The sequence below is a fragment of the Pantherophis guttatus genome, chromosome 5, assembly GCF_059756535.1.
Source record: "Pantherophis guttatus breed Tessera chromosome 5, ASM5975653v1, whole genome shotgun sequence".
Classification (NCBI taxonomy): domain Eukaryota; kingdom Metazoa; phylum Chordata; class Lepidosauria; order Squamata; family Colubridae; genus Pantherophis; species Pantherophis guttatus.
In genome coordinates this window covers 59,392,781-59,417,625 of record NC_142067.1, presented here as the reverse complement: position 1 = coordinate 59,417,625, position 24,845 = coordinate 59,392,781, and the positions used below count along the sequence as shown (strand labels likewise).

At 39.4% G+C, this 24,845-nt stretch overlaps 1 protein-coding gene across 2 annotated transcripts in view; it reads left to right on the top strand.

Annotated features, from left to right (window-relative positions):
* LOC117669427 (amine oxidase [flavin-containing] A-like) overlaps positions 1-24,588 on the top strand; it is a 56,015-nt gene extending 31,427 nt beyond the window's left edge. For both annotated transcript variants that reach the window (XM_034423864.3, XM_087871272.1), the window contains 9 exons: positions 11,878-12,027; positions 14,192-14,351; positions 14,818-14,914; positions 16,670-16,723; positions 17,564-17,621; positions 19,749-19,846; positions 21,557-21,668; positions 22,368-22,430; positions 23,696-24,588. In XM_034423864.3, coding sequence (XP_034279755.1) covers positions 11,878-12,027; positions 14,192-14,351; positions 14,818-14,914; positions 16,670-16,723; positions 17,564-17,621; positions 19,749-19,846; positions 21,557-21,668; positions 22,368-22,430; positions 23,696-23,848 — 945 coding nt within the window. In that variant the 3' untranslated portion in view covers positions 23,849-24,588. The remainder of the gene's footprint in view (positions 1-11,877; positions 12,028-14,191; positions 14,352-14,817; positions 14,915-16,669; positions 16,724-17,563; positions 17,622-19,748; positions 19,847-21,556; positions 21,669-22,367; positions 22,431-23,695) is intronic.
* The last annotated feature ends 257 nt before the right edge of the window (positions 24,589-24,845 follow it).

The following is a 24,845-nucleotide window of genomic DNA, read 5'->3' as shown; positions in this document are numbered from 1 at the left end:
TCAAATATTATATGCGCCGTATCCTCCACATATACATGTTCTTTCGTCATACGGGATTTTCCGGTAACGGCCGAATTTGACGTTGGTATCTAAAAGTTCAAATCTAAACTTGACAAATAGCTCTCTCTCCATTGATGGCATTTCTAGATGTAAATATTTTTCCAGGGTAAAAGTTGTTTTAACTGCTGTCAGAAGCTTAAGGGAGTGATTAGTTGAAAGAGTTGCCATGTCCACTTGCCCATGTATATCTTTAATTCGTTGTTTAACTTGCTTCAGTGTGTCACACAACGGGAACCCTACGCCATATCGATTCAACATTTCTGACAGCCGAGTTAGCCAGGAATACCTTTGAGGATTTGAAATCTGCTGTTCCTCTAGGCAGATTTTGGGAAGTCTACTGGCTTCCATCTGAGTCATTTTTAGCCAGTAGGCTACCGCCCTAGTAATTGTGTAGGTGTGCAGTGAAAAATATCCCAATTCAGCTCTGACAGCTGCCGCCGAAGTGGAATTGTTTACCCCCAGCATCCTTCTTAACAAATTATTTTGAATTCTCTCCAATATGGGGGCCTCTGTAAGACCCCAGATTTCAGCACCGTAGAGCATAATCGGAACAAGTTTAGCCTGAAAGACTTTACGAATTGGTAAAATTGAGGTTGGTTGAATACATTTACTTAATTTGGATACAAGGCTTGCCCCAGCTCTGACCTTTTGAGAAAGGTATTGATGGTGCGGAGTCCAACCATCCGCACTGGAAAAAACAATTCCAAGATAGGTATATTGGGTAACTTGCTCAATCTTTGTGTCATTAATATGCCAATTATGCTTTTTATTCTTATTGCCAAAGACTAAAACTTTGGATTTCGCTATATTTATAGTCAAATGGTTTGTAGTACAATAACGTGAGAGCTTGATGAGAAGTCTCTTCATCCCTATTTGGGTTCTAGAAAACAGCACTAAGTCATCGGCGTACATTAATACATTAATAAATCTTGAGCCTATTTGGGGGCTATGCGTCAGAAGATCTTCCATCTGCGCTGGGATATCATTTATATAAAGGTTAAAAAGAGTAGGGCCCAGCAGGCAGCCCTGCCTCACTCCTCTAGTTGTCGGTATGCTGTTTGTTGAGGCCCCATTTGCCGCATATCTGACTCTAATTGCCGTATTAGTATAGAGAGTCCTGATCAACAAAATAAGTCTGGGGTCCATCCCCATGGCTTGTAGTTTCCTCCACAGATGGTTCCTATCTATAGAATCAAAAGCAGCTGTAAGGTCAATAAAGGCGGTATACAGCTTTTTCCCCTGGGTCTTGTATTTATTAATTAAGTGGGAAAGGACAAAACAATTGTCAATGGTAGACCTACCCGATCTAAAACCTGCCTGCTCATTTGCCAGAATTTCCTTATCCGAGCACCAGTCGTCTATTTTATTTAGCAGATGCTTCGTATACATTTTTGAAATTATATTGAGAAGGCTGATGGGTCGATAGTTAGATGGGGCGGCTCTGTCACCTTTCTTGAAAATTGGAAAAACTATAGCTAACCTCCACCCTTCAGGGATTATCCCTACTTTATCGATATAAGTAAACAGTGCTACCAGCACCGGTACCCAGAAATCAGTGTTGGACCTAAAGAGTTCGGGAGGCAGCAAGTCCTCTCCAGGGGCCTTCTCGGCCTTTAAGGATTGTATTATATGTTTAACTTCAGTAGAGGTAACTGGAGTCCATTCCGGACATTTCCTTAATTCCTGCTGGAGAATATCCAGTTGCAAGACATTCGTTGTATTGTTACCATCAAATAAAGCAAGGTAGTGCTTCTCCCATTTTACTGCTGATATATCAGTCCCCATGAATGGGGAACGTTGTTTTACTATACTGGCTATCTTGTGCCAAAAGATCGTAGGGAATTGGGATTTCGCTGCCATTTCTACCTCTTTCCATATCCTGGTGTTATAGCTACTTTTCTTGTTTTTCAGGAGGGATTTGTATGCTCTCCTGAGTTGAACCATATTTGAATAATCACCATCCTGTCTGGACCAGTTAACTTTCCTAGCTGTGGTTCTTAGATTTGCCCTCAACCTATGGCAATCGTCATCAAACCACTTTCTAGAGATCCCATCTACTTTGCTATCATTCTGGATCATTAAGTTCTTAAGAGTAGAAGTTAGCTCTATATAAGCTGGTATTGGGGTGTTTTCTCTGGGCTTAGCATAGCTCTTCATTGAGGGGCCTAGTCTTGCGTTAGTATCTCCAGCTAATATAATTTTTGCTTGGGGAAAGTGTCCCTTTAAAGTAGCTAATACTGAATCTAATTCATCCCTTCCTAGAAGGTGGAGTGAAAAAGGAGCAATATATACATTAATTAAGATTAAGTCCATCCCCCTGAACAAAAATCCAATAGGCAGAATATATTGGAATTGAGGGTCTAAAGAAATTTCTTCACTCTTCCATCCCGTATCCCTTTTGACCATCATGGTTAGGCCCCCAATTCCCCTCCCTCTTAAATTGACTTTGCCTGCCGGTTTATGCCATGAGGCAAAGCCCGGTAAGCTGATCTGTAGATCATTAGTAGTCAGCCAGGTTTCTTGAAGGAGGATGAGATGATGTGTTGAAATCAGTTTTATAAGATCCATCTGGTTTGGAGTGCCTTTCCAGCCAGCTATATTCCAGGACAGGAGGGAAAGGCTAGGGATATAAGATGCCCTAGTTATTGGCCATTTGTTGTCTAGTCAATCACCCCGAGGCACTACTCCTTGTGTCTCTCCCTCCACCCTTCTGGAGGAGGGGCCCGGAATTACTACCACCGCCTTTTCTGGAGTGCCAAAGGAGTCAAAAGTGGCCTCTGGTTGTTGCGGAAGTGTCTCACCCGTTCTTAAGGAAAACAAGACAGGTGAGGGCAGTTGCACACTTGGGGAGGGTGAACTTCTGCCACTATGTTCATGGTCTTTGTTTCTTTGAAAAGTCTTTTGCCTTCCCTTCTATCCCGCTGGATGGACTTAACAACTTTAGGCCTTGTCTGATCATACTTTCCCCGTTCTTCCAACTTGGACAGCCTTCTCGTTAAACTGCAGGCTTCTGCTAGTGAAGATCTTAACAAGTCAAATTCAATTAACATCGACCTTTGCTCCTTTGGAGACAAGGAGACAAATTTGCTGATTATAACATCCTTGGGCTTATCGGTACTTGCCTTCATATATGGGACCTCCCTGGTCTGGTCTGTCTCCATAGTTTCTCCGGATTCTAGAGGAAAGACCCTGGAGGTAGCAAAGTGGTTCCTAGATACCATTTTTGATGTTTGGTTGAGTCCTTGTAAAAGCGGTTTATTAGACCCACTCGAGAAGACTCTTGTAGGAATGACTTCAAATCTGAGCAGGGATCCTTTTCTTTTCATTACAGCATTCGGAATAGTATTGCTGTCAAAATGCAGTATTAGTCGAACACAATTGCTATGCTGGGGAAGTTTTTCGTATCTGAGTAGATCTATTAATAAAGGGTCAGATTTCAATAGCTGCGCAAGTGAGAGAATTATCCTTTCCTTTGAAGTCCATCGTCCTCTATTGCATGGGATTTTCCTTATCCTTAAAGCAATTTGTTTCTTTAACAACCTTCTTCCTTGATGAGGGTTGACATCAGTACTTGGAATGCTTTGTTGTCTGGATTGAGATCTTAAATCCTTCCACTCTCTCCGCGCATTGGGAAGGTGTGCAATTTCACCTTCCTTAGCTGCAGGGTGAGGGTTATTTAAATATTGAAAGATCCTCTCGATGTATCTTTTGATCGATGTCAGTAGGTCATATATTGAATCTACTGTATACGCAGTTAACATGCTCTGAGTACAGATCATCTCTCTGAGGTCTGAATATGTCGGAACTTCTCTTAAACAGCTAAAAGTAGGAGAGGGGATAAACCTTGAAAAATCATCCATTCTAGCAGGCGAATTTAAATCTGAAATCCGGGAAAAAAGCTCCCTTTCTGTATCTCCCTCTCCCAATGATACAGTCGACGGAGACAAAGTTTGAAGTTCGGTTTGGGGTTCTGGATTACACCTCTCCATAAAGTCGTCCAATTTAAGCTGTTTAAGAGGTTTGAAGTAGTTAAACTGTCATAGATTTTGGGGAGAGAGAGTAAGATCTCTGCCTCTTACTTTTCTTTACCTTTTTGGTAGATAATTGATCCAGTATCTCTCAGAAAAATTAAATATCGCAACAATTTATCCTCCCTTGGCAATCGCAGTTAAAGTAGGCCTTGATGATGGTCTCAGCCGAGGCACCACGGAGTTAAAAACCAAACTCCTTTCCAAACAGCGGCTTATCTTCCACTCCCACTTCTTTGCTATCTTCTATTTTCAGAATTGTTTAAATTGTTTAAATTATTTCACAGGGGAAATATGTGGGAGAAAGAAATATGTGGGAGAAAGAAACTAAAAAGCTGATAGAGTTTCATTGAAAGCAGGCCTACCGGGAGTGTCTCCCATGTATTTATATATTAACACCACGGAACCGAATAATGTTGAATTGTATTACTATGTTTCATAATAAAAAACCAATTAAAAAAAAAGAAACAATGATTGCCTGGGCAAAGAATTTTGGATACAACATAGAATTAGAAAAATAGTTAAAAATTTGGGAGAGAAACTACAAACTAACGATGGCTGCGGCATATAAAGAAAACTTTTACAAAATCCTTTAAAGGTGGCCCTTGCTGTCATCAAGATTGGCCAAAATGTATAAGAACTCCTTCGCAAATTGTTGGAAATGCAATCAGATTCCAGGAACATACTACCAAATGTGGTGGACATGTAAGAAAACAAGGGGGAAAAGCCATAAATGGCTAGAAATGATAACTGAACGATATAGTGAGTTCAAACCAGAAACATGCCTCTTAGGTATATTGTCAGAAAGTTATGATAAAGCAACCATTTACTTAATGTTACATATATTGATGGCAGCTGGAATTATATATGCTAAATAATGGGAAAAAATGTGAACACCTCACCAGATGATGACGTAATTAGGAGAATTTGGGATTGTGCTGAAATGGACAGATTAACTTTAAAAATTAAAGATAAAGAAGACTCGAAATATTACAGAACATGGAATAAATTTTATGAATGGATAGAGACAAGAGGTAGAAATGAAAGGGAAGTTTATGAATGTCAGTACAACAAAGATGTATAAAACTATGAATATAATATGGAAAAATTTGTAAATAAGCTAATGTAGGTAGAAACTTAGTTGAAGTTTCCTTTATTTCTTTTTGTTGTTGTTGTTGTTATTGTATTGTTGCAATTACTGTTAACATTATTAGCATATATGTTAAGATTTACCATTGATCTCTCTCTGGCTTTTCTTTATTTGTATTGTTATCCTGACATGGCACTGTCTTTTCAATAAAATAAAATAATTTTTTTTTTAAAAAAAGATTTAATTTCTTACCTGATAAAAATGCAAAGACATGGAGTACAGGGAGCAAATAAAAGACCTTCATGTTGGGATTGGTTCTGGACCAAATCTTACTTGTGGGACAGAAACCAGCTCTCAGCCCCCCGTTGCTCCTTGAAAAGCACCCACACACACACACACACATGCTCCAACAGCTGAGGAGGCAGGGGAGGGCTGCAGGTGTCCTGGTTGATCCCAAGAGGGTCTGAATTTCCCCAGACAAACTGTCCCACAGCCCTCTCCATCCCCTCTTCTGTGAAATTGCTTTCTCCCACTCCCACTCACACTGGTGGTCAGCAAATTCAAAAGGAACCCCCAACTGAGAATCACTGCTGTAGATTGGTTGAGTCAGGGAATATCCATTTCTTTAGTGTTAACTAATAGTGTTAGCTACTTTTGGTTCAGGGATAGATTTGTATTAGATGCCTCTTTTTGTGTGTGTGTGTGTTTGTTTTTGTAGACTCCAAGCCTTGAATACCCAAGAATGAGTGCAGCAAAAACAGATAGTGGAAGATCATTCCAAGAGGCCCAGACAAAGTCATTTGGAGTGATTGGATGCAGTGGGAAAGCATTATGTATTATGTGTAATGAAAGTGTTGTGTGTTGCACATCAAGTGTCAGATGGCACTTTGACACCAACCACAGAAGTGTTGCCAAACTTGGTGCAACTGAAAGAAAAGAGTGTAAGGGCCTGCCTCTACTCCCCAATCAAGAAAGAGTCTGTACTTTTCAGTACTGAAAGGACTGTACTGTCCTTTCAATAAAAGGAACCTTTTATTGAAAGCGAGTGATTGCAAGACAAATCAAAGCCTGGTGGCTCAGCAGACTGAAAGCATTGTGATTAACACCAGCTGTCTGCAATTACTGTAAGTTCGAATCTCACCAGGTTCAAGGTTGACTCAGCCTTCCATCCTTTCTAAGGTAGGTAAATTGAGGACCCAGTTTGTGGGGGCAATAAGCTGACTTTGTATAAATATACAAAAAAAAGTATGAAGGCTATTGCTTAACGCATTGTAAGTCGCCCTGAGTCTCCGGAGAAGGGCGCCATATAAATCATTTTTTTTAAAAAAAAAAGCAGAGTCTGAGTTCCCCCCAGGCAATTCCATTAGGATAAAGGGGTTAGAAACCCCTCCTCTCAGTTTGATGTTGAATGAGCCAATCCACAGGTGCGAAGATGTTGTGGAAACAGTTGTCCTGAGAAAGAGATAAGGATTCATTCCCGTGTGTTTCTTCTGTGAGGCTTCCAAACTGAAAGAAAACAGATGGCCCTCCCACCTTGTACATCCCCCAAGGTAAATCAAAGCACAGGGCAGAATAGGTGACAGGGTAAAAGTTATAAACTAGGGAATTACAGGCTATATAGGAAAACAGGATGAGAGTAATAAGTGATTAAAAGGATCCAGGGTCCCCTCCCCACTTGAATGGCAGTATCACGATAGGGATCTGACAAAGAGTTTATTGAAGGGAAATTGAGGAAATATCATTCCCAGTCTCTTAGTTTTTCCAACTACTGTATCTTTCCAGAACAAATCATCTGACAGCTGCCAGTTTTCAAATTTCACTGTGCATAGCAAAATATGGTAAGCCCCTCTCTGACTTACAAAAGGCAGCCTGTTACTCCATGTGCTTGGATGAAAACACAGATGTAAGTAATTATGTAAGGCTAGCAGTAATTTTGTGTTATGCTGTTGGTGACATCATGAGAGAAGAGCTGGTGAAACTGGTGTTTTTGCCTGAAAGAACGCAAGGGATAGATAGCTACAATGCTGTAATGAAGGCTTTTTTGTCGCAAGACATTATATAGAATCGAAAAAGATATACTCTGATGAAGAGGGAAGATTATTAATGGTGGAAGTAATAATGTATGGTAGACGTATTTTGCTGGTGGGTATTTACGCTCCTAATAGTAATCAAAGGAAGTTCTATAAAAGGGTATATATAAAATATTGGTAGAATTAGAATACGAACACATTTGTATTATGGGGATTTTAATGCTATAATGGATAGGGAGAAGGATTACAAATCTGGAAAGGGGGGGGGGTGAAAAAGAAAGGTAGGAAGACATTGCCGGTAACTTGGAATCAATTAAGGGAAGAATTTGGATTACAGGATATGTGGCGGAACTTTTATCCAACAAGGGAACAGTTTACCTTTTTCTCTCACAGGCATAACTCATGGTCCCACATTGATATGATATGGATGTCGTTGGAATTAGTAGAAATGGTACGAGAGGTTGAAATTTTAGAGAATGATTGGGCAGATCACAACCCTTTAGTGCTTGCCTGGAAAGGAGAGCACAGCAGAGGAAGATGGATGATGAGGGCAGAATTATGCAAGGATAAGGATTTTGTGGAGCTGTTAAAACAGGAGTTGGTTCTCTTTTTCCAGGAGAATAGACGAGAGGAAACATCGTTACAAATAATATGGGACACGGCTAAGGCAGTGGTGAGAGGGGTTGTGATTAAATATATGGCTAAAAAATAGAAGGAAGATAAGCAGGAGAGACTAGAGTGGGCAGACAGATTGGAGAAATGGGAAACGAGATTACAAAAGGATCCAACAGATAAGATAGCGAAAGAAGCAAGAGGATTGGTGAGACACCATATGAATTTATTGGACCAAGCTGAGTTAGTGCAAAAAATTCGGAGAGCAAAGCAAAATTACTTTGAACATGCCAATAAAGCGGGAAGATGGTTGTCAAGCAGATTGAAAAAGGAACTAGAAAGTAGAAAGATTAAATGGTTAAGGGATAAATCGGGCCATTTAGTGGCCAGTAATGGGGGAAAAAAAGAAATGACGTATGAATTTTTTCAGGAGTTGTATCAAAGAGAAGATACCAGTCGAAAGCAATTCAGTTTCCTAGAGAATTTACCAGGGGTACCAGATCAGATAAGAGATATGCTAAACAGACATATCTCAGAGGGGGAAATAGAGGAAAGTCTGAAAAAACAGAAGAGTGGTAAAACCCCTGGAACAGACAGACTGCCTGTAGAGGTGTATAGGGTAATTTGGGAAGTGATTGGGAACCAGTTGCGCGATGTCTTTAATGAAGTGTTGAATGATGGACGAATACCAGAATCTTGGGAAGAGACGTATATCTCTCTCCTTCCTAAGGAAGGGACCGATACGACCTCTATTACGAATTACAGACCAATAGCCTAGCTTAATGCTGATTATAAATTGTTTGCATCCATCCTAGCAAAAAGACTACAGGTTTTTTAAAATCAGTTTATACATACAGATCAGAATGGTTTCTTACCGCATAGATAATCTGAGAGTAATATTAAATGCTCTTGAGTTTTATGAACACTATCCGGACAAACAGATGGCATTTCTCTTTTTAGATGCTTATAAAGCATTTGACAGTGTGAGTTGGGAATTTTTGTTAACTCAGCTTCGTAAAATGGAATTTGGCGAAAAATTTACACAGGCGATACAAACAATTTATTCTTCCCAGGTAGCATGGGTTTTAGTTAATGGGGAAAAAACAAAGGAGGTCATAATCAGTAGGGTACAAGACAGGGCTGTCCGCTCTCCCCGCTTTTATTTATTCTGACACTGGAGCCCCTCCTCAGTGAAATTAGGAATAACCCGGCAATTAAAGGACTTAAAGTACGAAGGCAGGAATTTAAAATACAGGCATTTGCAGAAAATATTAAAATGACTATGGCAATGTCTTTCAAGGAAAATGCGTATAAAATGTTGTATAGGTGGCACCTCCCACCAGCAAGAATTGCTAAAATGTTTCCGCGTGCATCAGAGTTATGTTGGAAATGTGGGAAAACCAGAGGTACATATTTCCACCAATGGTGGACTTGTATAATGGCAAAGAAATACTGGAGAAGGATTAAGAATTGGATTAAGGAAATTATTTATTTTATTTATTTATTTTATTAAATTTTTATACCGCCCTTCTCCTGCTGGACTCAGGGCAGTGCACAGCCTAGAATAAAAAACATCCCAATACAAAATTTTAAATTTTAAAAGAATTAAACAAATTTTGGCCCAAAATTTAAAACCTCCCGACTAAAATCCATTTACAATTAAAAATATCTAGGGGGGGGAATTATGCCAGCCCAGCTTGATGAAATAGAAAAGTTTTGAGGGCACAGCGAAAAGCACGGAGATCTGGTATCCTACGTATCTCCAGGGTCAGGTCGTTCCAGAGAGCAGGTGCTGCCACAGAGAAGGCCCTCTCCCTGGGGGTCGCCAGCCGACATTGCCTGGCTGATGGCACCCTGAGGAGTCCCTCTCTGTGGGAGCGAACTGGCCAGTGGGAGGCTATCGGCAGCAGAAGGCGGTCCCGTAGGTACCCAGACCCTATGCCATGGAGCGCTTTAAAGGTGGTAACCAATACTTTGAAGCGCACCCGGAAGACCACCGGAAGCCAATGCAGCTCACGCAGGAGGGTGTCACATGGGAGCACCCCATCGCTCCCATAATCCCCCACCCGGCTGCATTCTGCACCAGTTGGAGCCTCCGGGTGCTCCTCAAGGGAAGCGCCATGTAGAGAGCATTGCAGTAGTCCAGGCGTGAAGTGAGGAGTGCCTGAGTGACTGCATAAGGAATCCCGATCTAGAAAGAGACGCAACTGGTGAATCAGGAGAACCTGATGAAAAGCCCCCCTGGCCACGGCCGTCATATGCTCTTCTAAATACAGCCGTGCATCCAGGGGGATGCCCAAGTTGCGAGCCCTCTCCGTGGGGGCCAGTAAGTCGCCCCCAATAGCCAGCGATGGCACCAGCTGGCTATATCGGGATGCCCAAAGCCACAGCCACTCAGTCTTGGAAGGGTTGAGTCGAAGCCTTTTTCTCCCCATCCAGTCCCGCACAGCCTCTAGGCATCGGAACATCACTTCAAGGCATCGTTGGGATGGCCTGGGGTGGAGATGTACAGCTGAGTATCGTCAGCGTACTGATGGAATTCCACCCCAAAACCACGGATGATCTTGCCCAGCGACTTCACATAAATGTTGAACAGAAGGGGTGAGAGGACCGACCCCTGTGGCACCCCACAAACAAGGTGCCACATTACTAATGTGGACCTCCAATGGAAACCTGAGATATATTTACTAGGTATTTGCCCAGAGGGGCTGAGCAAGAAAAAATGGTATCTCAGTCTACATATTTTAGTCACAGCTAGAATAGTGTTTGCCCAACAGTGGAAAAGAAAAGAGATACCAACTAGTGCCCAAATTATAAACAAAGTATTAGAGTGCGCTGAGACGGATAGAATGACGTATATGTTGAAAGAAAAAGAGGATTCTGAATTTTTTCAAAGTTGGGACAGTTAATATCGGTGGTTGAATAAAAGAATTGAGATGAAGTGAGGGTCTATGTTAATATGAAGAGAGATATATTTATGTAAATTGAAAGATAATTGTATGAAAATCACATTTGGGGATTACTTACCTTATTCTGTGTTGTGGGCATAATTATTTACTAATGAGGGCAGGAACAATATCTGCCGGGATAGACGTGTGTTTTTTTTAATGTTTAGTGTTATGAATGGGGGAGGGAGGGAGGGGAATGTATGGTTTTTGTTTGTATGTATAAATAATGTTTCTGTTTTGTGTTGATTGTAATTTGAAAAAATTAATAAAATTTATTTTTTTTAAAAAAAACTAATGCAAACGAAATGTGGAGCTAGAAAATAGAATGGAAAGAAAGAATAGAAAATACGGGGGGGGAGAAAGAAAAGAAAGAGAAATAATACCATATAATAAAGAAATATACGAAGTGATCTCCAATCTTCATCACAAGTATAAACAAATTTAATAGCTCATCACCCTTATAGGTTTAAATAGATATCTTTTCATCCCATATCCCATTCCATATTTATTTACTTGCCAACCATACTTCTCTCTACTCCACCTAAGGACTCTAAGTGGTATTAAAATATCAAAAACAATCATATCCAAATAAAAGCAAAGATAAAATATAAGAACTTCTTTGTTGTAATTCCTCTAGTATAGGCTAGAGCAGGGGTGTCAAACACAAGGTCCGCGGGCCAGATATGGCCCGTGATGTGGTCAGATCCAGCCCGCGAGGCCGTCCTGGAAAATTTAAGGGGTCGGCCTGCGTCACTTCGGCCCAGTCTACCCAATGCGAAGAGGAAACATCAGGCCAGCGTGGTTTTGGCCTGGTCTAATCAGTGCAAACAAGAAACATGCCAGCAGTTTGGGGAATGGCATCAAGCTGGCCATGCCCAGCCAATTGGCCACACCCAGCCAATCAGCCACGCCCCCCCCCCAGGACAACCACAGCCTTGATGAAATTGAGTTTGACACCACTGGACTAGAGAATTATATTTTGCGGTCCAGTCCCTTAAAATGATTATTTGAAAATCTTATTTAATGGATATCCTACTCTCAGCTAAATTGTACCAGTTATATGCCTCAACACTGTGTCCTTATTTTGCTGATATCTTTGTTGTTCCTAGGAGAGAAAATTTATCGGAGGTTCTGGACAAATTACAGAAAAGATAATGGAACTACTCAAAGATAAAGTTAAGCTCAAGAGTCCTGTAGTCCATATTGACCAGTCAGGTGATGACATCATTGTGAAGACACTGAACCATGAGATATATAAGGTAATTGAATAGCATAAATGCATCATAGGCATGTAAACAAGAACATGCTTGATGCAGCTTTTAGCCCAATGTAATTGGCCCCATTATTGTATGTTGCTCTGCATTTCACATTACTCAAGATACTTTTCAAGTTGCTTTTATTGATATATATATGAGAGATTTTGTGATATTGTAATTGGCTTCTGACATTTCACCATCACTGGATTATCAGTACAGTAGTTGTAGCTTTCATTCTACACTAGTATAAATATTGCATTAATGAAAGCTTTAATAAATATATCCAGAAAGCTGTAATATGGGGGATCCTTGTTACTCTCTGAGCTTGGTTGATCCCTTTTTGGCTAGTTGATTGTCACTTTTGCATTATCTATAAGTATTGTTTATGTCTATGTATCTATTGATGGCTAATTTGTCAGAGTGTTTCTAGAAGCCATTTATGCAAAAAAACAAACAAACTATGCAGAAGAGGCAATCAACTAGCCAAAAAGGGAACAAAAAGACTCAAGCACCTCTCCACCATCAATCAGCACCCAGATGAGCATAGATTAACTCCAAGAATAACATCAGACCAACAATCAAATAAACAATACCCCAGTCAAGAAACTGCCAAACAAGTTAACAATAAACAGCCCAACCAAAAAATTTCTAAGACCACTCCCACCAATACTGATAGGGCAAGCCACTAGGTTATAAACTGAGAACAAACCGCTCTTCTTACTAGCTCTGATGATGTTACCTAGTTTGGGTAATGAAATGTCTGCAAGAAAAACTAAGCAGTGTTCCAGTACTTGAGGGGCTGCCACATAGAGGAGGGGGTCTAGCTATTTTCCAAAGCACCTGAAGGCCAGACAAGGAATAATGGATGGAAACTGATCAAGGAAAGATTCAACCTAGAAATGAGATATTTTCTGATAGTGAGAACAATCAACCAATGGAACAACTTGCCTTCAGAAGTTGTGGGAGCTTCATCGCTGGAAGCTTTCAAGAAGAGACTGGACTGCCATCTGTCAGAAATGGTGTAGGGCCGTGATGGCGAACATATGGCATGCATGCCAAAGGTGGCAGATGGAGCCATATCTGCGGGCACACAAGCCATTGCCCTAGCTCTGCTCCAGTGTGCATGCGTGCACCAGCCGATTTTTGTCTGGCCCCGCCCATGCTGCCCCTCCCCTCCCAAGAGGGTGTTTTCAACCTCCGGAGGGCCTCCGGGGGGGTGGGAGAGGCCGTTTTCGCCCTCCCCAGGCTCCAGGAAAATTCTGGAGCCTGGGAGAGTGAAAAATGGACCTACGGAGCCCATCAGAAGTCTGGAAATGGGCCATTTCCGGCCTCCAGGGGCTTTAGGGTGCGGGGGGTCATGTCTGTATGCGTGGGGGAGCACATGGGGGTCATGCACGCATGCAGGGGGGGCATGGTGTGGGGGCATTGAATTATGGATGTGGGCACACTCATGTGTGACACACACACACGTGCTCCCCCCGCTTTTGCCACGCGATGGCAAAAAGGTTAGCCATCACTGGTGTAGGGTCTCCTGCTTGGATGGGGGGTTGAACTAGATGACCTACAAGGTCCCTTCCAGCTCTGTTATTCTGTTATCCCTGCAGAGATAAGATTGGTCCTCACTTTAACAAGTGAGGTCTGGCTTTGCTAATAGGCCTGGGGAACGGAAAATGGGATGGAGCCCATCCAATGGCTTATTTGATTAACTGTTGTTACTAGGGAGGTAGGGGGTCACTGCTGCTATTGTTTTTTATATTGGGTTTTTATCTTTGTAAGCCACCGAAGCCACTGAAAGTGAGTTGCAGCTTTATAAATTTACTTAAAGGAATAAATGAATTTGGTTGGTACTTGAGGCTTTGTTTTAGGAAAGATAGACTGAGAAAGGAAAGGATGAAAGTATATGAGATCATTGCCTGATACAGGATTTATTTTTTTTTAATACGAAAGTGGTTGGGATTTTTTTTTTTTAAATACAGAATGAGTGTGGGCTGTGGAGGAGGAGGGGGGAGGAGAAAGAGAAAGAGGAGGAGCTTAGAATTGCAATTTTATTTTCATTGTTTTAAAGTCCTTTACAAACTCTATAGACTTTGAAAAGGTTCAAAATAAATTGAAATATAGAAATGATTTTCAAAATGTGTCAAAGGTTTGCCTTTGTTGTATTTAACAGGGCAAGTATGTCATTAGTGCCATTCCACCGATATTGACTGGAAAGATTCATTTCACTCCGGAACTGCCAACAATAAGAAACCAATTAATCCAGCGCCTCCCGATGGGTTCTGTCATTAAATGCATGATGTACTACAAAGAAGCCTTCTGGAGGAAGTTGGGTATGTATGGAATCTATTTTATGACAGTAAGAATATTTTAATACCTTCCGATCAAACTCCACATAATATGAACAGTCATAAAAATGGGTTTTGTTGCAAAAAATGGTAGAGGAGATTAATCACCAAAACATCTGACAAACTATAATGTACATCTAATAAACTGAGATTATTTTACATAGGCCTGACTTGGTTTGTGGATGAGTTACAAATATCAGCATTGATATACTCTTTCCCTACACAAGATGTAATGAATTACAGTATAAATTCTAGTTATATTTCATCAGATTAATGACCCCCATTTGCTTTCACAAATCGCTTGGAAGGTTATTTGGCAGAATGGCTCTAAATGTTTATTTGCTAAGAAGGAAAATAAAACTTTGCAAAGGACCACTGAAAATGCTTACCAAGAAATTATGCTCTGGATTGAAATTTTGTGTTGGTTATCCTCCTTTTATTTTTCTATCAGGTTTCTGTGGTTGCACAATTATTCTGGATGATGATGCTCCCATTTCAGTAACGTTAGATGATACTAAACCAGATGGATCCATACCTGCTCTTATGGGGTAAGAAATCCAGGATTTATGTGTTTGGCTACCAAATATGAATAAAGTTGTATTGAAAATTTGTTTATAGCTGTGAGTCCTACAAAACTTGAAAGAATCTTGATTTTTTTTAAAAAAAAATCAGATTTATATCATTTCAGTTCCCACATACATGTTCTCAGTTCTGTCTTTTTTCCTTCAGTAATATTAGCTTTTACCACTTGTTGGACTCATTGAACTCTACATAAAACATACAACAGCTGTTCTGCTGCCTGCGAGAAAGTTCTCTACTTCCATTCCTAACATTGCTGGGGAAATGAATATATATTTCATGTCATGCTGCAAAATGATGTTATGCCATGACATTACTGTGGCATTTATTAGTTTTTTCCCTATAGAGAAGATTAATCACTTGCTTTCCTTCTATCCTTGATTAGGAACTCTAAAGATGTTTTATTATACTCTAAATCTTAATTGTGGTTTATTGACACTACTCAACATCATAATTCATGGTTTGAACCTTCCTTGTTCCAAACTATAATTAAGCTACTGTGCATTGGATGTTGAGGCCATGATAGGCTATATTTAACTGAAATTGATACAGGAGCTTCCAAATATCTGTCTTTGTATCAATGCCATAGGAAGTGGGGAAAATACATATGCTAATGTTACAGTCCTTTCAGAATGAACACCATCATTTTAAACCCCATGCCAAATAGTAGCACCTTCTTACAAGTCTCTGCTGCTGAGATCATGGACCCTCAAGTGGGTATTCTTCTGAAGTCTCTTTGTAAATCAGACACACCATTGCCTCCAGATACTGAGGCCACTGCTTCTTGTATGCACTTTCTTCCCTGTAGACTCTCCCACTTTCTTTCCTTCCCATTGCATATGCATCCCACACATGCACAAAGAGATGTCCCTGCTTTGCAGCACAAAGTCAGTACCCCATGAAAACTGCTACTGTATGTAGAACAGGCCTCCCATAGAACAGATATAAAGAAGAAGGCCAGCTGAGTCTTTTCCTCTTCTCCTTTGCTGGCTAAATTGCCGCTCCTTTGCTGATTGTGACTGTGTGACTCAGAGGTGTTAGTGGCGGGGGTGGGGATGATTTGCAAAGTCTTGCTGACTTGCCTCCAGTGATTAAACCGCTGGATTAAGCCGCTGGAGGTTCTCCACTGGTCTTGATCCCACAATGGAGGTTCTTCCACCTCATGATCCCAGAATGGGATCATGAGGTGGAAGTTCAGTTAAGAAGCATTGGGGTAGCCATAACCCACCAGGCTGCTCCACTGTGAGGCAAGAGGTTCTACCTGCAGACAGTGATGAAGGACCCATGATCCCGGCAGTGGCACTTCACTCTCACAGTTGTATACCTATTATTCAAAGGAATGTGCACAGCCCACTATCCTTCTGCAGCTGCTTGGCATAAGTGGGATGGTGCAACTGAAGGATGCCTTCTACCATGGATGTTGAATTGATTCTTCTCTTCTCACCCATTTTGACCTGATGTGTTCAAGCCCAAATAAACTATTTGTCTATTATCCTGGAAAAGGGGAAGAGTCTCACTATACTGTTTGAGAACCCCAGCTACAATGGTTAGCATTTAACTTTCTGCTATATATGTAGCTGAATAAGTGCCAGGCAAAAACTAGATTGGTGATATTTTCAAGATACAGTATTTTTTTTCTTTGAGCAGTAATATTGTTCATATGTGTTCCATGGGGATCTATATTCATTTATGTAACACTGATGGAAAATTCTTTTTATATTTAGATTTATTCTTACAAGAAAAGCCTTTAGACTAGCAAACATTAGCAAAGAAGAGAGGTAAGAATCAACAGATTTTGGAAATTTTTCTAATTTAAATATTTGTTTTTCATTCATTGAGATTAATTAATTCTGTGTTAATCTAGCAGTAAAGTAGTGTTTTCTACCTTTCTTGCAAGACAATAACTTTTCATAACAAGCTATTAATCCAGGTTTCCAAAAAGGAAACTTAGAGGATCAGAATAGATCAAGAGGTAAAATGGTGGGAAATTTTTGGAGAACCTTAATCCTAACCCTAATCTTAACCCTAATCCTGAATTTCACTACTTAACCATAGAGTTATAATAAAGAGATAGAGGACAAAATGAAAGTGTTTCTAATGTACTCCTCCCCAACAGTACTTCAACTCAAGATGATAGAAAGTCTGCTACTTCAGAGGTGGTTTCAGCAGGTTCTGACCAGTTCTGGAGAACCGGTAGCAGTAATTTTGAGTAGTTCGGAGAACCGGTAAATACCACCTCTGACTGACCCCGCCCCCATCTATTTGCTGCCTCCTGAATCCCAGCTGATTGGGAGGAAATGGGGATTTTGCAGTAACCTTCCCATGGAGTGGGGTGGGAATGGAGATTTTACAGTATCCTTCCCGTGCCATGCCCACTAAGCCATACCCACAGAACTGGTAGTAAAAAAATTTGAAACCCACCACTGTGCTACTTGTATGTGTGAATTTTGCTGTAGTTTAGAATAAATATTTCTGGAATTATGTACTGTATTCTATTGTGGCTTAACTGTATGATTTGTTCATCTCATTTCTATAATCCCAAATTGAATGCCTTGTACTGTTAGTTTAAAAGCTAATTATGAATTTAGGTTAGTTTAAACATTTCATTCTTCCCGCAGAAAGAAAAAAATCTCTGAATTGTACGCTAAAGTGCTAGGATCAGAAGAAGCTTTACATGTAAGGAAGAAGAACATATATAAAGTTTGTGGAGTATTGATTGTTACAATATTGTGGTCAGACCATATGAATTTTTAGGATGCATGCTCCTAATATATTTAAACTATTTAATACAGCCTTTTGAATAAAATCCTGAACTAGTAATGCAGCAATGTTTTTCTCAAGCATCATATACACAATAGAAGATGTGGGCTGATAGAGAAGTGGGGGAAGGATTTGAAGTTAATGCTGCAGACCAAAAAAATGAAGTACTGGTTCTTTGGGACAGCCAGAAAGAATAACTTTTTATTATGAGGTTTTGATAATTGACTAAGCCTACTTAGAACAAAAAGTCAGGGCTTAACCAAAGTAGTGTGGTGTCTAGAATGTCTTAGAGACAGGAGTTTGACAAAAAATTGTGAGCTTTGGCTAGGCTGCTGAAAATGAGAGGTAGCCATTGGAGATAGCATTTGAGCTTGGAGAGCTATCTGATCATTTTGCTATTTCTTTTTGCATCCATTGACTGGATTCATACAGCACATTTAAGTCAGCCACTAGCTTTTTCATAGCTCTGTCCCTAGACATAGCAGTATATAATCATGCGAGCTATGTGAAGGGCTGTAATTTTGGAAAATATGCAAGCTCTGTTCATTTCCTCCAATCCTACCCTAGGAAGGATTGTGCCAAACTTGGTTATATAAACTGTTCCTTCCCCATTGCACAACATAGCCCCAAGGTGTTTGGGAGGCATTTTCTTTGTTACTGGGCTTCAGCAGCACATTTTGTAATGTAGCGCCTTATGTTTTCCATCATTATACACCTCCATCTCATTTCCTGGAAGTTTGATTCACTAAGTTGTCAACTTCCTTAGTTGACTGCATCTCACATGAAATGCTGACTAGAGAGTAGTAGGCTGAGTCAAAAATGCCCTGATAAGGTTTGGATTCAAACTGCTTCTTGATTGTCCCTGATATTGTTTTGGATTCATGGTTTCATAGTATTCTATGCAAAAATTGACTAAGTTAATCGGGGTGAATCATCATATTCTATAAAGATTGATGAACAAATCAAATATAGTTTGCCTACTTTCCAAAGGGAGCTAAATCCTACAGCAACTTTCCTGGATTTTACAATACTTAAAACTTTTAAGAATATGGGACAATACTATATTGTTGAACAAATGTAATATTCATGCCATTTCCAAAGCTATGAATTGCACCAAAATTACATTCTGTCCATAGCACTCCTCCTCACTGTTCCATAAATCTCTGCCCCTTCTCTTTGAGATTATATATTTTGCAGTAAAATCTTAAAGCCATTTGCTGGTTGTAAAGCATCTCGGAGATGAGCAAGTACAAGGATATTAGAATTAAACAGTCTTCAGTGAAGTATCTTTTCTGGCAGGGCAAATACCAAATCTTGCAAATTGCAAGAATTTCCAATCTCATTTACAATGATTTCATTATGATGGAGTCTCTTTGAATTATTTGAAATAGTTCTTTCTTGGAACTTGGGCTATTTTGGTATTTACAAGATAAAGTGCCAATAAATGCGTCCTCTTTTTCTTGCTTGTTCATGTCTACTTTCTCTTTTGTTACTTACTCCCTGTCTACAATTCCTCACATTTATGGGAACTCACTAGAATTATTTACTCTTTTTGAACTCACTGAACAAGACTAGCTTACTTTTAAAATAAATATGGTTTCAGATTACAACAGATTAAGTTGTTCGTTGATAATCTGTTTTCAAAATCAAAATACCCTAATGAGGAAAATAACACTTGCTGAATTTATTGAATATAACTTCTGATTCCTCACCATAGGACTATAATATGTGAAAAGAGTGTGAGTTCTGAAAAATTACAGATTCGCTTAATTAAAAAGTTAAAACAATAAACATTATGTTCCAATTCTTGCGGGGGGGGGGGAATAAAGCTTTTGTTTATTCAGTAGCCAGGAAACATGACATGTAACTGACCCAAATTGTTCAGATAAATTCTATCAGCAAGCAGCCTATGAAGTTTAACTAGTACTTTTCAGTTGATATGAATCTGCTTCTATGTAATCAATATTTAATAATCCCAATTTTAATCCTGCCAACATCTTTTTGAAAGTTTGCTTTATTTCTCATCTTGGTTTATTCTTACAGCCAGTGCATTATGAAGAAAAGAATTGGTGTACAGAACAATATTCTGGAGGCTGTTATACAGCATATTTTCCACCAGGCATTATGTCCCAATATGGAAGGTAAAACAAAGTAATAATGTTCTTGTTTCTTGGCATTGTTCCCCACATTATTGGATATTTGACAAAGTACCAGAACAATGAGCTAATCTCATATTTGAAAGAAAGGTTTATAAAAAATATAAACCTATATTTGGCAATAATAAAGTTGCAGCTTGTGTCTTTGACTTTAGTACTGTTGAATAGAAGAAAGTCAAATGTAAAATCAGGGCTTAATTACAGATTATTAATTGCAGATATGATCTTGGAATTATGTGGAAACTGTTCAAGTGGTAATGTCTCAGGGTAGCATATTTGCTATTCTGGGAAAATAAAGATGGGAAGGAAGGAAGTTACCGTATTTTCCGGCATATAAAATGACTGGGCATATAAAACGACCCCAGACTTTTCCTGTTAAAATATAGGGTTTGGGCTATACTCGCCATATAAGACTACCCCTCTTCCAACGCACACCAAATAAAAATTAAAAAACATCAACTGGCTCACCCACAATGTAAAAGCAGCTGTGCTAGACCCAAAATGCCCCCTGCAATAAGCAGGAACCTCACACAGCCACAAAAAGCCCAAAAATTCAACTTTCACACTTTACACACACAAAATTCCACATACAGCTTTGTGAGATTTTGTGTGTTTGTGTAGTTAGAGTGAAACACTACAGAAACACACTAAATTCAGAAAGCTGCACAAATATTATTTTATTTTATTTTATTTTAATTTTTATATGAAAGCTAAATTTAAAACTTCCTAAACTTTAAATGGCTAGGTCTAAAAAAGAACAACTAAAAAAACCCCAATTAACTATTTTTTTTAAAGCTCCCAAAGGGGAAAAAAACTTACCCAATAGAACAGGGGTCTCCAACCTTGGCAACTTTAAGACTTGTAGACTTCAACTCCCAGAATTCCTCAGCCAGCTTTCCTTTGCTGGCTGAGGAATTCTGGGAGTTGAAGTCCAAAACTCCCTGCCTGCTTGATTGCAGGCAGGGAGTTGCTTGCTGATGGAATGGATTCAGGCAAGCGAAGCAAGGCAAGCGTTGCGACTAGCAGCTAAGGTAAGCAAGCTGGAGGGGGAAAACTTTTTTTCTTTTACATGGCTCTGGCGATCCAAGCTGAGTTGCCTGATTAGCAGGCAACTCAGCTGGGATGGTCAGAGCTTGGCTCGTCAGAGCCTTTCGGGCTGGTCTGCCTGGTTACAGGAGAACGACAGCCGGCGTATAAGATGACCCCTGACTTTTGAGAAGATTTTCATGTGTTAAAAAGTCGTCTTATACGCCGGAAAATACGGTAAATAGAAAGCTTCACTCTCTTCCAAATGGAGTTGGGCTACATTTACCCTTCAGGTATTCAATAGTGCTGGCATCCCAGGGGCAGCTGGGATTAAAAGTTTATTCATAACAGAATTGAGTTGTGGTAAAAGTCTTATTACTTGTGCAAGTAGCAGCATGGTTAAACAAATGGATGGCAAAGATGTATCACTTTCCTTCTACTCCTTAAACACTGCCATATTTGGTATACAGTTTGGTTAAGTGTGTGAAAAGCACACAAAAAAATGAACCACACAAAGAAGGATGTTGCAAAATGTTTGCATTCCTTGAAATGAAACTTTACAAAGTTCACAGAAAATGTAGGATAGTGCCTCTTTTTGTTCATACAAATATATTAGCTACAAGTGGAATTACTATCTCTCTATTCTATTTGTATGTATTTTCTTTAAAGAATAATACGTGAGCCAGCTGGTAGAATCTACTTTGCTGGCACTGAGACAGCAACCCAGTGGAGTGGCTATATGGAAGGAGCTGTGCAGGCTGGAGAAAGAGCTGCTAGAGAGGTAAACAGAATCGCTGCTATTGGCCACCTTCATGAAATACCCAAATAAACTAGTTTTATTTGAAAGATGATCTGGGAACTTGGCATTGATATTTTCAATATTGTTGCACCAAAGAAAATTAGAACGACCAAAGAACAATGAAATATATACCAAGCTAAAAGGTAAAGGTTCCCCTCGCACATATGTGCTAGCCGTTCCCAACTCTAGGGGGCGGTGCTCATCTCTGTTTCAAAGCCGAAGAGCCAGCGCTGTCCGAAGACGTCTCCGTGGTCATGTGGCCAGCATGACTAAACACCAAAGGCGCACGGAACGCTGTTACCTTCCCACCAAAGGTGGTCCCTATTTTTCTACTTGCATTTTTTACATGCTTTTGAACTGCTAGGTTGGCAGAAGCTGGGACAAGTAATGGGAGCTCACCCATTATGTGGCACTAGCGATTTGAACCGCTAAACTGCCAACCTTTCAATCAACAAACTCAGCATCTTAGCCACTGAGCCACCACCGTGTCCCTATATATACCAAGTTACTGTGATTCTATTTTGATACCTGACTGAATTTCCCAAGACAAATACCTGCATTGTCCATGCTATGGACAAATGACCTTCTGACAGTTTTTTTTTAATCTCTTCTATTCCAATTGCATGATGCACTTGATATAAAAAGGATACTTGTTACTGGAATATAATTTTTCTCTTCCAGATATTGTACAGCATGGAAAAAATTTCAAAGAATGAAATTTGGGTAACAGAACCAGAATCAAAGGCAAGTGTGTTCAAAAATGATATTCTAAGAACTCTGAATATTTCTCCATATATTACCTGTATATTTGACTGTATCACTCCTGTTTTGGCCTAATGGAAGATGAAGTTGTCTAATAAAAATTTGACTATAGACTTAAGAACAAATTGATTAGCCCAGTTTGTTGAGAATATATTTAAAGAATGTTTAAACTGTTTAAAAAAAAAGTTGAAAATCTTGCTGATTTTACTTTTTTCACCATCTCACATACATAGAAAATGAATACAACTACATAGCTTGAAGTAACTCTTAAGTGCTTATGAAACTATTGCAACTTGTGCACAATGCATTATAATAGTAAAATGGACTATCTCTACTCTCCTAGAGATGCCCTAAAAACTGAATGGGTTTTTCATCGTAGATTTTAGATCCATTGCTGCTACTAATAGGAAGCTTCCTCATATGTGCATTTAATAGAATAGCTCAAAGAAAAATATAAGCATTTTAATCATCCATATGAAGTATTACTTTACAGAATGACATTAGTACATACCAAGGTGATTATTAGGACAATATTTCTGATGCTTGAAAGAGTAATGGTAACTAAGTGAATATGTAATTGAGAAAGAGACATACAGAAAGAGAGGGACATTGTAAAGATCTCTAGTTTCTACCATCTCATTTAAATAAAGTTCTCTTACTCTCTTTCAATTATGCCAGCATGACTCTCATTTTGGTGTGTGTTGTTGTGAAGCACACAAAATTTGGTTGTAAGTACACACATTGTTTGGAAAATGATTTTATTACTGCCATGTATTACCATATTTGACAACAGTTGCTAAATGAGGTAGCCAATACACAACGTGTGGATGTAATAAACCCTATTAATAGAAAATGAATACATTTATCTTTATCAGTAGGTATTCCAAAGCTCAATGGTGTGTTTTTTTTATGATGGGTGATGATGATCCAAGCTATTTGCCATACTTATAAATACGATTCAGTGAAATGTTTATTTTAATTTTATCAGTGTTTTGCATTAATAAACCAAGCATAGGAATTGATAGCCAACTTTTTTAGGTGGCATCAGTTCAGAAGTGGACAATAGGTGCTCAACTGCACTTATGCACTTTCTGAAAAAAAGAAGTATATTTAAATATGTGTTTTCATAGAATTAAATACCACTGAATTGAGGTAGGGTAACTTCCTGATAAAACTGCACTATGCTGCAGCTTCAGGCTATTCAGATGGACATGCTCTAACAATTACTGTAATATGTTTCATCCTAGGAGGTTCCAGCACTTCCAATTACCATTACATTTTGGGAGAGAAATTTGCCATCTGTTCCTGGACTGCTGTGCTTTCTTGGATGGTCTACTTTCATCACCTCATTGGCTACAATTGGATTCTTTGCTTACAAAAAGGGGATTCTTTCCCGATAATGTATCTGAGCCAGAATTTTCCATTTATTTCTTTCATGCTATGAATGTTGTTTCTGAAAAAGCCATCTTTTATGCCCTTTGGAACACCTGGGTTAACACATCCCAGCCAATTTAATTCATCTTCCTTTAAAACACAAAGGGAGGCAGAAAAGATTCTCTTTTCTTTCCTCAGTGACTTCCTGCTTAAAAGTTGGCATGATATGAAGACCTCTCATCATATCTTTCTGTGTAATATATACTGTAATGAGAACAAAGCAAGCTTGTCATAATCTTTGAAAAATTTTCACTTATCTTCACGTTTCCAAAATCTAAGGACGAACAAAATTACTGTTGAAGGCTTACTCCAACTCTCCCTTCCCCCAGTTTATGTCCTCTGGTTGTGTTGAACTGCACTCTGTGCTGTTGGAGTTTAAGGGAGAAATGCAGCCAACACATCCTTCAGCTCTAGAGGTGGGGAATGGGTAGGTACTCTGTGGCTTGTTAAACTGCCTTCATATTCTGTCAAGGGCCTGCTAAATTTCATATGCTTCTGTTTAAAAAAGTAAATGCTGCAAAAAGGACTTGCTTGCTTTATGCTAGGATTACATTCCCTCAAAACCTTGTATAAAACCTTGTATACATAATGTGAAAAAGGGAGTTGTGGGCTGTGGTGTTAAATTCTGTAATCCAAATACATTTACAAATATTCTCATACATTTCTATAACCTTATTCTTTGGCAGTAAACAACTCACATATGTTTTCTTCCTTGTCTTTGTTCTATGTACAATGAAAGCATTCTCTCTATCTTGTCTGTAGCTGGATTTCTAATGCATGTGGTTATTATGGCAGATGAAGATACTGAATGCATCATGACACTATGAATATTATCAGGATTCTTCATTATATTGCACCCGATACAGTAACCTAGGTTAAAAGCTTGTCCTAATGCCAAGGACCCATCATGGCATGATATAATATGTCCAATTTTGTTTCCAGAATTACTTTCCCTTTTATTTT